This window comes from Nelumbo lutea, chromosome 3, assembly GCF_056320005.1.
Source record: "Nelumbo lutea isolate HS-2025 chromosome 3, American lotus-T2T, whole genome shotgun sequence".
Lineage (NCBI taxonomy): Eukaryota > Viridiplantae > Streptophyta > Magnoliopsida > Proteales > Nelumbonaceae > Nelumbo > Nelumbo lutea.
Genome location: NC_142686.1, coordinates 93,532,589 through 93,546,911, shown reverse-complemented (window position 1 = coordinate 93,546,911; position 14,323 = coordinate 93,532,589). Strand labels below are relative to the sequence as shown.

Below are 14,323 nucleotides of genomic sequence, written 5' to 3'. Positions count from 1 at the left end.
TGATATATATCTTAGAAATTTTAATAAATTTTATACATTTTAAGTTGAGATTATATATTTATATAAATTATTAACTGATATTTTGATTTACATTTTAGAATTTAATATTTGATTGACTTTTTTGTTAATGTAAAAAAATAGAAATTAATTGATATATATCTTCAAAACGGATTTTTTGCAATTACTGCAAGAAGACTAGTCATACTCCAAGCTCTTCTTCACCAGCTCCAACCTAATTCCGGTATGCCTTCTAATTCAGTCTTGCCCATCATTCCAAGTACTACCTCATCATGGTATTTTGATTTTGCATGTTGCAATCATATGACATCCAATTCATCCATGTTTACTTTCAAGTCACATCCTTCTACTGCACCAATTGTTCATACTGCTGATAGTTCCACCTTAACTATCAAAAGTGTAGGAACTATTTCAACATCTCGTTTGTCACTTCCTAACACTTTTTCGGTACCTCAATTATTTCTAAACCTTATATCTATTGGACAATTATGTGAACTTGATTTTGAAATACATTTCTCATGTCGTGGTTGTACTGTGCAAGATCCACGGACAGGGAAGATCATTGGGACAGGTCGTAAGATTGGGAGATTGTTTGAGCTATCATCTCTTCAATTACCATCTCTTGCTGTTGTTGTTACCTCTAGTGTCTGGCATTCTTGCCTATGTCACATTTCTACTTCTAGATTATGATCTTTAATTTCTAATGGATGTTTTAGTTCTGTTAAAACAACACACTTTGATTGTGTTTCATGTCCTCTTTCAAAACATCATGCTTTGTCTTTTAATATAATTGATTATATTTCTTCAGTACCTTTTGACCTTATTCATTCTGATGTTTGGGGACCTTCGCCTCATAATGCCATGGGTGGTTCGCGTTATTTTGTGATCTTCATTGATGATTTCTTTCGATATACATGGATTTATCTCATGCGTAATAATTCTGAATTACTTGCAATTTATATTCAATTTGCCACCATGATCAAAACTCAGTTTTTCTCTATCATCAAAATTTTTCGCACTGATAATGCCATGGAATATAAAAATTCTATCCTTACCCAATTTCTTTCACAAAATGGAACTATCATTCATAGATCTTGTCCCGATACCTCTCAACAAAATGGACGTGCAGAACAAAAACATAGGCATATTCTTGATACTATTCGAGCTCTTTTAATCTCTTCCTCTTGTCCTGAATATTTTTGGGGGGAAGCAGACCTCATTGCTGTTTATACCATCAATTGCATTCCTTCTCCTGTTATTGGTAACATTTCTCCTTATGAACAATTGTATGGCCATTGCCCTGATTACCAGTCACTTTGTGTATTTGGTTGTGCTTGTTTTGTTCTATTACAATCTCATTAACATACCAAATTGGAACCAAAAGTACATCTATGTTGTTTTCTCGGGCATGGTATTGAACATAAAAGATATCGGTGTTGGGATCCTCTTTCCCAATGACTTCGCATATCTCGTCATGTTACCTTTTGGGAACACAAAATGTTCTCAAATCTCTCCCCATTTCGAGTTACCACGACATCTTCACATTTTTTTACTGATCCTACTATTTCACTTTTTCCTGATGATTTACCTGCAGGTCCGACTACTTCCTTTGATAGCTCTAACAGTACTCCACAACCTACAAACTCTCCGAATGCATCTACCTTGGCTATGGATCCTCCAGCTCTGCCTTCTTTTGAGCCCTTGATTGCTCCTGATGGGTTCAACCCTGACCATTCTGATGCTCCACTCTGTCGTTCCGGTAGGGTCACTAAACCTTCCGTTCTTCTTCGTGATTTTCATTGTTATTCTACCATTATGTCTTTATACGAACCTTGCACCTATCGCGAGGCTAGTACTGACCCTCTATGGAAGAAAGCAATGGCAGAAAAAATTCAAGCTCTTACAAGCACTCACACTTGGGATTTAGTTGACCTACCTCCTGATAAATCCGTGATTGGTTGTAAATGGGTCTACAAAATCAAGACCCGGGCAGATAGTTCAGTTGAAAGGTATAAAGCTAGATTGCTAGCTAAAGGGTTCACACAGGAGTATGGCATTGATTATGATGAGACTTTTGCCCCAGTTGCCCGTCTCACCTCTGGTCGCAATCTTATTGCAATTGCTGTAGTTAAGCACTGGCAGCTATTTCAGATGGATGTTAAGAATGTTTTTCTCAATGGCGATCTTTTTGAAGAGATTTATATACATCCCCCCAGTTGCCCACAATGATGTATTTCATGAGTGCACTAAGCATATTGAGACTGATTGTCACTTTATTCGTCATCATGTGCTCGAGGGTATTGTTCGCCTTATTCCTGTCTCTTTCCAGGATCAGTCTGCAGATATATTTATCAAAGCTCACTCTCCTCTTCGCTTCCATGCTCTAGTTGGCAAACTCCAGATGACTGATACATTACCATCTTGAGTTTGAGGGGGGATGTTAGCGTATTCTATCAACATTAGCATCCTAGAATTAAGGAGAGATAGTCCTATCGAAATTAGTTGTACATATCCTTTTTGTATTCTAATTTAGGTAGCCAACCTTGTATCCTTAGCTCTATTATAAATAGGGCTGTAACCTCTTGAATTTGAGATCAAGAATTATTATTTTCCCCCATTGTCTTCTTTGTTTTTCGTATCAATATTTATGCATTATATTATATTAATTTTCATATATTTTTTCGTACACACCACTAAATATACATTTTCTATGTATTTATACATTAATTGTGGCCAAAATTTATAAAGTGCATCTGCATCTATACATTTATAAAGTGTATCGGTATTTATATCCAAGTGATACTCAATACTGGTAATTTAGTCGTTGGTGAGAACATCACCTAGAGATTGCAATGGTAACCTGTAACGATATTCATTCTCCTGTTGCTCATACACGTTTGCATGTCAAGCCGCAAAAATGCCCGTGTCTTGACTCTTTTTCATGTGATGGGCTGATGGCTTTCTGATAATATTACATGTACCCGTAAGAGAAATGGTTATGGTAGTATAAACTAGAATTCCTCCCTTTTAACGAGGATGAAAACTTAGGAATCATGGATTCATAGGTGATTCAATGAAGTTTACTGTTAAGTCAGGCCCAGAATTTCTGATCCATGCCACCCTTGTTTAATGAAGGATTTAGAAATCAGAAGTAATCAATGACCTCTGGAACAGTTCAGATAGGAAAGTCTCAGATTAGACCCTTGGAAGTTTTGATGGAATTTGCAGCAAGGCAAGTAAAATTTTCTGCCAGATTATTCCACAATTGTTGTTGAAAACTCGTACCTTATCTTCCGATATCAATTATAAGTTGGGTCAGCCCCTCAAGACTACTTTGTAGAAAAACAATAGGTGTTAATCTTTTACTTGGTTGCTGCATACTTTCAATAACTACTGATATTCTTAAATAGTTAAATGTCAGCAGACTCAACACACCACATGAACAAGAAAATAAAAGATATGGCATTGAACGAGATAATGTTGAATACAGGACTCCTTAAACTTTGTTTTAGACTGCCTTCTGATTTTCCATTGTCTGATTGAATGGCAGAGGTAGCCAAATAGTTAAAAATTGAAACGAGGGATAGATCAACTGAACTGTAATCCAAACAAGAATAGAATTGGAAAATTTTAAAAATGTATCCTTGAAAACATTGTCAATTGCAAGTGCGCACACACACAAATATCCCTTTTTCTTGGGCTGGCAATAGAATACAAACAAGTTTTGCTACACTAGCAAACAACATTTTGAGCAACATAATTTGCAGGATTACATCTTGCAGGCCCGGTGGAATCAAACATTGAGCAGTCGCACCATGTTTCCAAATAGCAGTCATGTCATCTTGCTGCTGCTTGTGCGTTTCTCGTACAACCTAAGATTTATTGATAAAATTGCTGGTTGTAAGGATAAGGAGACAGGCAACAATGCCTGAAAGGAAAACCGACTATCACAGAAAAGAAAAGATGTGGAAACAAAGATGCACAACAATGAGATCACAAGCAACAATTCCATTTCCAAAAGTTGACCCCAGAGCACCTCTTACTAGTTGAGTAATGTCATTTGTAGTGCAAATGACACATTTCAGGGTTCATCCATAATCAAAATATGCATTCCATAGATGGGTTGATATGCACTTAATTAATTATGCATTTCTTTTCATCATTCTTTTTTTAAATATATTTATTCACCAAGGAAATAACGAAAGAGCCCCAAATGTTTCATTCACTTGAACAAGAATTCATGGATTTGGCAAGAAATTCACAGATTTGGAAAGATCTGACGCAGGCAATTAAATTTCAATGAAGAGTTTCAGATTTAGAGAAGACCCATGGAGAACTCCCAATTCACTATAGCCAGCTCAAACAAATTATAATCTGACACCAGGCAAAAAAACTTTGGTCCATGAAATATTTCAAAATAAAATAAGCAATAATTCATTCAAAATTAACCATCTTTAAGAGTCCTTCAACAAATAAAGTCGTTTATGAAGGAGCTATGTACAATGGACCATAGGTGGAAAATGAAGATCCCATTGAAATAACAATTTAGACTTACTAAATCAGCATTAATCCATATCAAAGTTCCAATGCTTTACACTGGAAGACTCAATTCTTTTCAGCTCTAATGACACCTAGACCCACCCATGTATTTTCAATGCAGGCGGCATATCTGACAATTGAGAGTTTTTGCATAGATGGTTTTGTTTGCACAAGTGCTCTGCCAACATCGCTCTTTCTTTAAAGTTGCAGTCAAATCAATTATATATTTCCCTCTAAACTTTGGTTCCATGAGAATATATTGTTTAGGAATGCTTTTGTTGTTTCTTCATAGCAAAATAATTTCCTAGGAACAAGAATATGTTTGGCATGGATGGGAAGTTCTTAGGGTCCATTTGGTTTGCAGTCGGAACCGGAATCGGAATCAAAATCCTTTGGAATTGGAATCGGATTGGTCTATTCCCATAGTCTGTTTGGTTCAGACAGGAATGGGAATAAAAATTAAAATAAGCAGGAATGGCCATTCCCTCAAATGGGGGAATGCCATTCCAGAAGGAAATGGGAATGGGATTCCAATCCCGCCCAACCAAACAGTTGGAACTGGAATAGCCCATTCTGATTCCGATTTCAGACCCCTATTCCTGCAAACCAAATGAGGCCTTAGAAATAAGTGGTTACTCTGGGAATAAAGACCCAGGGTCAGCTTTTTTTCTTTCCTCCCTCAATTTAGACAAATTTCTGACAAACAGGATAACCAAAAACAGTTAATGTGTTCCTATTTTAGAAAACCAGCAAGATGTTCAAATGCAATTGAATTCATTCTCCACCCTGACAGAGAATCCTACTCCTAACCCATTCGTTTGTGCAGCAGTATTAAGTTACGAAATAAGTTCCTAGGGAAATAAATATGCTCACCCAGAAACAGAAACCCAATTGAGAGAAAAAAAGGAAATAAGGAAACTAGTCTTCCTTTCTCTCCTCCAATTTTTACCAAAAAACTAGGTGGAGAAACAACAAACAAGGGAACAAAGGAAAACAGAACTCTTTAAATATCACAGGAAGCAAGAAAGTTCATAAACAATATTCCTCTCAAACCTGGGCCTCCATCAGGGATACTCTTCCTGCAAGTATTCACATCATATGCACAGTTTCACCAACTATCATCAATCTGTTATCTGCTTGTAGTCTCTGAAAAATAAAAACTTGTTAGTAGCCAAAATTAGGCAGTATCTGGTAGGAGGAAAAACTCTAACATGGAATGCTTTTCACTTTATTTTACAACTAAAATAACCTCGGAGCTTGTGCATTCAACAAAATTATTTAATATCATTATAACTTGCCTCTAATAAGGACATTATCTCTGATCGGGTGTAATGTGCAGCTGCCCCAACATTGACAACCTTCTCAATCTCTGTAATAGATATTAGATCCAAGTGGTTTGCACGCATATGCTGGCCGAACGCAGAGTCAAAAGCTTCGATTCTGCAATCCATGAGATGAACAGGTGACAAAGCAACAGTCAAAATGAGTGTAGTTGGAAAAAGACGTTGATAAACAATAATAAGTTTTTCATGAAATATCTGTTGGAGCTAACCTTTCTCGAGAAATGTTAAGATTGGACTCAGCTGGAGGTTGATCTACTTCCATTGCATCTGTTGTTGCACTATAAAGGCCAAGAATAAAAAAGCAGGCATCAGAAGAAGGGTTTACAATTAATGTCACTACTAATCTGCTGGGCTCATCAGAAGGCCTTGATTGACCTCAGCCCAACCTGTTGCACCCTTAATTTACTATTACAAAACTTTGTAATTGGAATTTTCTTTGGATATGAAGGGACGTATACATTGAACTTACATAGTCTAGAAAAAAAAATCAAAATATGGTAGTATTGGCATATTGGATGGGGCGTTCATATGAGTGTGAGTCTTGAACTCTGAAAAATGAAGAATTGCATCCACATATTTTGTGTCAATCTTCATGTATCTGTCTATAGAAACCACCTACTGCACTCAAATAATCATTTGATGCGAGTTAATGGGTTTAGAAGAGCTAGAGGCATGCTAAAAAGAACATGGGTAGGTAGACAAACAATTTCATACCTCACAGTTTAACTAATGACATGTAGCTTGATAGAGTGGAAAAGGGGAACAGGACTTGTGTAATGAAACCCATACAGTATATAATAAGGCTTCATAAGTACTTTTCCAGATGTAGAAAGAGCTTCATACAGATACTTGAGACATTGGGAAGAGACACAGCGTATTGAGAATAAATGGTAGATGGCATAAATAAGAAAAACACAAGACTTTGTTAGTGTATGTGAAAGGAATCATAGAGATAGAACACTTTTTTATTGATGAACCATAGAGATAGAACCCTTGGAAACCATACAATCAAATAAGTTAAAAGAATGGAGATACCGAATTTGAGAATAAAGTTAGGATTCCTTGGGAGATATCTTTTGAATAAAAGATGATCCTTCTTAACTAATTTTCCTTTAATTTCTTTACAAAGGAAACCAGTGCCTTTATGTAGTTGTCCTTCACCCGTTAGAATATAACTTTTGAGAACCAAAGCAAAGAAGCCAGTGGTACAGAGGTGCTGGCATTATCAGCAAGTTTGGAGAATGGCCACTCCAAAAGTTAAATATCAAGTCTATTGGTGTGCATACAAAGACATCTGGACTAAATATAAATATGCAAATATAATTCTTGAAGAGTACCCTTTTATGGTATAAGCTAGTGAAAACAAAGATTTTGAAGCCTAAAATTATGATGTATTTTCTGCTAGAGAAACAACCATATACACCAAGTAGGAACCCTTTTTTTCTATCAACTCTAGGAAGTGTTTATTATGCAAAGGTTGTAGACAGATTAAAATCAGGCACAGGCATAGGCATGGGAATGTTAATGTGTATTAATGTTTGCTTTCTAACCCAATATATGGGCACAGACAAAAACCAATGAACCAATAAGAAGTAAATATCTAAGGCCTAAGCAAAGAAGAAAACACATATCACCTCATTTTCTTACCTATCTCTTGTAGCACCAGTAGTTCTATCATTATTCCTACCATCATGGTCAGATTTTCGCTTCCTTTCCAACTCCCTCTCTCTTTCTTGTTCACGCTCCTCCATCTCTGTCAGTTCTTTATGATAGATGGCAAAGTTTAGGACTTTAAGAGCAGCTTCAACATCAATCTTTGTAACCTGCACTCGGATTAATGTTAAAAAGTGTGAAATGAAGAGCTGGTAAAGAAAAGAAATATGATGTTATGATACAATCACAGGCAAGCTGCTAGAAGACATGAAAAGATATGTGCAAGGACCATGCCCATCATATGACTTTCTTATTTCACAACAACCCTATGTATTTCTGGGTTTGAAACTATATTGTTGAAATTGATAATCAGCTTGCAATGATAGAGGAAATACCTTCTTACTCAATTTCATTTTGGCATGAGCAGTCGATAGACGTATTATGGTTTCTAGGGTCCTGGCAGTAATTGGAAGTGTTCCTCCAGTTGTCTACAGAAACCAAAAAAGATAACTCATGTTATTCAGGAATTAAAAGATTCATGACTATTAGAGGAATTTTGGCTCAGTTCAAATATATTCACTAACTGTCAAGACCAACCTTTCCGCTTGAACTGTTATTCCTAAGTTCTGCGTAGACATTCGCAATATGCTCGGATGCCTGCAGATTTAGTATAAGAATCAGCTCAAGAAACACCATAAACCTAAAATTGGCTGACGCACTATAGTTTCAAACCACTCAAGATGCAAGCCAGGTCAGGTTGAAGACCAGCCTTAGCATCAGGATATGTGGGAACAGAGTTATGTTTCTTTAGGACTACCACATTTATGTTACAACATACATGTATGCAATACACATTTACATATGCCAGTATGAATGGACATCAGATTCAGGTTAGGTCAGGTTGGCCAAGGCCTCAGCCTTAATCCAACTTGAAGTTAAGTTGGGTTCATATTTTTCAACCTGAACTTTAACCAAGCCCAACTTTTTCATGTTGGGTTCAGGCTAAGATGACCTAACTCCTAAGCTGCACCCCTTGTAAAGGAAGGTTGGAGGAGATAATAAATCTGGTAGCACCATTTTGTATGGTGACAATTAAATAGTGTGGACATAAATGGAAACAACCAGCAGACCTCATCTGTCAGCTCTGGTTGAATCCTATGCTTCGCATAATGAATATATTTCTTAAGAAACTTGATGGTGAGTATCTCATGCTTGCGTCCTCTTCCAGCCTTCTTCCCATGTAGCATGCGGTTATACTTGGCAAAGACAGCAGAGTTTGCTTCAGCATCATCTTCTCTTCCATATCTTGAAATCCCATCAAGTTCTGCACCAGCCACGATTTTCAAATTTTTGCAGGTAGGAATTTTTAAAATTGAACGGAGGCTAGAAAGCCCACAATTTCTTCAGAACTTATAAAATACCTCCATCTACTGCAGAACGAAATCGATGCATGCGTACAACGTGCTCTGAAATATGACGATCAATATCAGGATCCATTTGATCCAACACAATGAATAGCAAGTCAAAACGGGATAGGAGGGAGTCAGGGAGTCCAATATTCTTTGTCGGTGTCAGTGAGCGGTCATACTGCACATTCAGTCAGCAATCAGCATCAAAGGTTTGCATTACATGAATCATGAAATATCTATTGATAGTAATAAGTTGAAAACAAATGGATGCAGAGCTTACAGTCCCATATATAGGATTTGCAGCTGCAACCACACTGCATCGAGCATTTAAAGATGCATGAATACCAGCTTTTGCAATAGTTACAGTCTGCTGCTCCATAACTTCATGGATGGCAACACGATCCTGATCATTCATCTTGTCAAACTCGTCAATACAAACAACACCTCGATCAGCAAGAACCATTGCTCCAGCCTCTAACCTTCTTTCTCCTGATTAACAAGTACACTCAATGTTGTTTTGGGACAAGCACAAACAGTATTGACATACAATAACTCAGTGAGATACACTACCTGTTTCTTGGTCAGAAGTCACAGCAGCTGTCAATCCAACACCAGAAGAACCTCGACCTGTTGTTGATATGGCCAGAGGAGCAATATTCATGATTGCTCTTAAAAGTTGAGACTTTGCAACAGAAGGGTCACCAACCATCATCATGTTTATGTCACTAAAACAGCAATGGAAATCAGATGAAGGGACCACATTTTTAAGTGCCGGAAAAAAAAAAGTAGAAAAAATGCTAACCCTCTCAAGTGTGTCCCATTCTTCAAGTTTTTTTCCATTCCACCAAGCATTAGCAAGATCACTGCCTTTTTTATCCATGAATGCCCATATATGGACGGAGCAAGTGAATTTCCAAGTAGGTCAAATGTATCTTCTCGTTCAGCTATCTTCCTTATATTTTTCAGGTCTTCAGTGGTGTAGATTGGTGCATTTGCCTCTTTGTTGAGCAGAGAAACGTTATTACCTATGAGGACAGTTCTACAGAACAAAGTCAATGGATTAGGATTTTAAAACAGAAAACACAACATTAGCGTGAAAAGGAACAATGACAGAGTGGCGCTACCTGAAAACCCCATTCATACTGCCCTTGCTTTTCCCTGGAAGAGCTTTATATATTCCAACAATTGCAACACGATCACCAGGCTTGCATGAGTCTACCAAGTCATCTTCTACTATGACATCCACCGTACGTGGAAGCTGACCGGGGGCAGAGTTCTCAGGCACCTCTTGCATTGACAACGTTTGATGGTCCTTGTATTTGCACAATCCATACTCGGTCACCAACAAGTTACCGTTGTCATCCTGTCAAATAACTTGCTGTTAACATATCCTCCTCCAGAAAAAGAATAAAACGTAGATTTCCAGCAAAAAACTTGAGATTACCCGTGTAGGATATACGGACCCTGTGGGCAAGCCCATAGTGGATGTAATGTCTCTATACTCACGATTTGTAAAGGCTCTAGTTGTGGGACAGAAATGAACACTTTTTACAACCTTTGGCCTCACTAGCGAACCTTTCATGGGCGAAAAACGAGGTTAGAACACATCCAACAGAACTTTCATCCTTTTTTTGGAAAATTACTGACTTTTCATCTTTCAGACATTATATAAGCTGAATCTACTAGAACATAGAACATTCAAACAAAACAGGTCCTTAAATATGTCAACCCAAAATAAATGTTTTATACTAATGTTTCCTAACATTCAACCCACCATCTACGTTAGATTGTATAAGGCTACATATTCGTCCCTATTTTGATAACCAGCTTGATGTCACTGGTCAAATAGTGCAGAGAGAATTATTTGTACGCCAGGATATAGTTACTGGATTTGATGTCTTTGTAATGCTGCAAAGTAACTTCTCATCCTTACAAACTGCTTATACATAATATTTCAATTCTTCAATGCGTGTTCCTCTGCATAATCAAGTATTCTCAGAAACTTGTGAAAAGTAAAATAGTTTTCAGATCACCTGCCCCTGGTGGATAGGGGTTGAAAGTCTAACTGAAGCACAAAGAATTAACAATTTAAGCACCTTCAGAAAGACTTAAAGCTCCACAAAAGGCTGTCGCTTAGAAATAGAAACTCTTGTTAAACAAGACAGAATTACGACGCAGTATTTGTCTCATACAGAAAAAGGGGAGGGAGTAGAGAGTACATTTGGTAACGATGCCTTCGACGCAGACCATGGAACCAATGAAGGAGGAGAGAAGTTCTCTGGGAGTGACTCTGCGGGAAACAAAGGGACCTTCGAAGCCAACGAGAACTTGTTCCCCTTCCTTCAGGTACTTCGGATCAATGTTGCGTGTCACTTCTGTCAGCGCATCGGAGAACGGCTGGATGTATTCACTCGGATTCTTCAGGAGCCTGTGAGAGAGAAGGACAAAAATGGCAAGTTTCATTCATTCAAAGACAAACAAAAAAATTGAGTGAGATAGAATAAAGAGAAAAAAATATATCAAGCAGGTTTTGGGAAAGACTGATGAGAAATTGAAGACTGACCTACGAGCCAGTTCGGTGTTGAAGTCGTGGAGATCGGAGATGTCGATGATGAGACGCCGGCGCTTCAGATCGATCATATCCCTAATAGCTTGCATATATATGCCCTTCCCTACCTGTTTACATTAACTCTTTTATTGTTATCATATCAACTACACAGACAGATATTTAGAGAGATGGGGAGTAGATCGATAGGCTTACATCTTGATCCAAGAACTCCATGAAAGTTCGCTTGTGAGCAGCCATGATTTCTTCGCTGACATCCATTTCTTCTCCCTATCACAAATCTCCAGCGATCAAGCGAGCGAACGAGAGAGAGAGAAATGAGGCAGAGAGAGTTATGAGTTTGTGACCGATTTCGTTGTTCTTCTCTTAGGGTTCTTGGCGGGAACTAAGAGATGAGTGGAGTGGTTTTGGCGGGAATGCAACGTCAGCAAATCGAAAGGGTGACACGTGCTAAGATGTTATCGCTGTTTAACAACCCGTGCGATGTACGAAAAATCTGAAAGATTTAATAATTTTATTTATTATTAATTAATATTAAAAGTTTGAGAGAAGAATAATTCAGCATAGGTCATAATTTATAGGCCCAAAGTAGATGTTAGTCCGGAATTGATGCCACTTCACGGTGGGTTGTTGACATTTTGATGTTTATAGCTCTTAGTGGAAATTAGAAATCTACATTTAGTTTGTACTTTCTTGTAAAAATTTTTTGTTAATTAATTAAAAATATTCAAAGTTATTGTTAATATCTAAAATTAATATAGTATATTTCTTCGATGTTGATTTGTATAAAATAATTATTATTAATTTAACATGAACAAATATTTTTTAATAAACTTAGTTTTATTAATAATTTATACTATTTTTAATATTTGTTATTATTTTTAAATGAATTTTTGATTAATTTTAAATAAATAAAAATAATTACAAATGTTAATATTTTTATTAATTTCACTAATAATTAATAATTATATAGGAATGACAACGAATTGGGTTTAAGGCAAGACACCCTATCCCTCTCCTTGCCCCATAGTCAAGACACTCTACCTCATCTTTGCCCCATCCCAGTGTCAAACAGATTAAGGGCAAGACAATCACTCCTCGATGTTGGGCAAGTTCAAAGGCAAGGCACCCCACTCCTCATCAAGGATGGGGAATCTTCAAATTTCCCCACCCCATCCCTAGTATTGGGTGGGTTCAATTAGAGGTGTAAATTGGGGCATGGTGGACCGACCCTGTGGGCCGCCTGTGGATCGTGTCGTGCTAGTCCACAGGGCGTCTCAAGCCGTGCCTCCCTCCCTTGGGATAATTTAGGGGGTTGGTTCGGCACAGCCTAAGCCCGCACAACCCCATGTCGTGCCATGGGCCAAGTTAGTCCATGGGTCGAGCCTTGGGCCAGGCTAGGCCAGGTTGTGGATTGGGCTAAGCTATGAAAGGTCCATTTTTTTTTAATTTGAAAAAGATGTTTAAGTTTTTATTTCATATGATTTTTTATATATACAACTGTTTATATATACAATTACACCTATTCATGGGCCGGTAGTCTGACGACCCGCCCTAGCCTGACTTATTATCTTTTAGGCTTTGACAAAATTTTAGGTCAGTGGGTTCGAGCTCAGGCTTTCTCAAATAAGCCCGACCCAATACTATTACATATATAAAAAAACACTTATATTATATATAATATACATATATGATTCTTAAACTATTAATAAATATCAATTTACTATTGGGAAATATAAATTAGTTTATTAATTTATCAAATTATTACTAAATTAATACAAAATTAGTTTATAAAAATATATTGAAAATAAGACATTTTGTGTACAAATCGGGCTTCAGCCTTAGGCTTGAGCTTCGGACTCTTTATAAGGGTTGGGCTCAAGCTCAAGATCTAGGCCCAATGGTCGGGCCAGGCTCAAGCTTGGGCTTGCGCATTTTTTGTTGATAAAGAGGCCTATTTTAATTATAACTTCCAAGATGAACTTATTAGGGGTTGTTTAGCTTGGGCCTTATCGACTAAAGCTATCAATGGACTCCAAAACTTGGATACCTAATTAGACTTCGAATATGATTATCCCTCGTAATATGTGGGCATGGTGGATATATCACTTAGACCTAACTAAAAAAAATATTTGCTTGAGCTAGCAAAATTTATAAATCTAGTAGGGTTAGGTTAAGTTATAAATGATTTGTTACTTTTTATTATTAATTATTAAAATATTATAATTATTAAATTACTGTATTTATTTAATAATACAGTAATTTCCAATTACCTAAACCTAGTCGGGTTAGGTTAAGTTTAAAATACAGTAATTTCTAAAAATTACCATATTTTAAAAAATAGTGCTATTTTCTTGGACAAAACTAATTAAATATAATTTTTTGGTAATTAAATGCAAATTTTTACTATTTATAAATTAAATTATAATTACCGTTAATCATAGTTTAAAAATAATTATTTCTAATTATATTATTATTAATAATTAAAATACATTCTTATTTAGTACTTTTTTCCAATAAAATATAATTAATTTAATTTATTATATTTTAGTATTTTAATTAAGCTTTAGGTTTTTTAGAACTTTCAAAATTTTAATTAATTTTTGGTGTTTTTTCATTATTATTCAGTAATTTTTGCATATGAGTATTTTTCAATAATTTTCAGTATTTTCAACATTTATTTTGCATATTATTCACTACAAAATTAATTTGCATTTGTTTTAGTAAAAATAAATTAAATAACTAAATAAATACGAATAGTTAATAAAAAATACAACTAATTCTCAATATTTTTC

General features: G+C 36.3%; 1 protein-coding gene across 4 annotated transcripts; it reads right to left on the bottom strand.

Annotated features, from left to right (window-relative positions):
• Positions 1-3,638: 3,638 nt before the first annotated feature.
• On the bottom strand, positions 3,639-11,905 carry MCM3 (Minichromosome maintenance (MCM2/3/5) family protein). 4 transcript variants are annotated; one of them, XR_016110300.1, is made up of 18 exons: positions 11,724-11,905; positions 11,526-11,638; positions 11,182-11,390; positions 10,407-10,537; positions 10,087-10,325; positions 9,765-10,001; positions 9,533-9,687; positions 9,243-9,451; positions 8,975-9,140; positions 8,684-8,877; positions 8,151-8,210; positions 7,949-8,041; positions 6,615-7,723; positions 6,370-6,518; positions 6,110-6,178; positions 5,856-5,997; positions 5,611-5,703; positions 3,639-3,890 (listed from the first exon to the last, which is right to left on the bottom strand). XR_016110300.1 is itself a non-coding variant. In XM_088979606.1 (17 exons), the coding sequence occupies exons 1-16, from the start codon at positions 11,787-11,789 to the stop codon at positions 5,647-5,649; spliced, it is 2,316 nt and encodes a 771-aa protein (XP_088835732.1). In that variant the 5' UTR covers positions 11,790-11,905; the 3' UTR covers positions 3,639-3,946; positions 5,611-5,646. The 4 variants fall into 4 exon arrangements, 2 of the variants coding, with proteins under 2 accessions (XP_088835732.1, XP_088835731.1); XR_016110299.1 differs by having other exon boundaries at positions 6,370-6,448; positions 7,548-7,723; XM_088979606.1 differs by lacking the exon at positions 6,370-6,518 and having other exon boundaries at positions 3,639-3,946; positions 7,548-7,723.
• Positions 11,906-14,323: the final 2,418 nt, after the last annotated feature.

What these genes read in the sequence shown, in the direction of transcription:
- MCM3 (XM_088979606.1), bottom strand. Translation starts at nt 11,789, where the DNA reads ATGGATGTCAGCGAAGAAATCATGGCTGCTCACAAGCGAACTTTCATG. An exon ending in AATGGGACACACTTGAGAGG is followed by an intron (nt 9,688 to 9,764) that starts GTTAGCATTTTT and finishes TTGCTGTTTTAG; the next exon opens with TGACATAAACATGATGATGG. An exon ending in TCGTTCTGCAGTAGATGGAG is followed by an intron (nt 8,878 to 8,974) that starts GTATTTTATAAG and finishes TGGCTGGTGCAG; the next exon opens with AACTTGATGGGATTTCAAGA.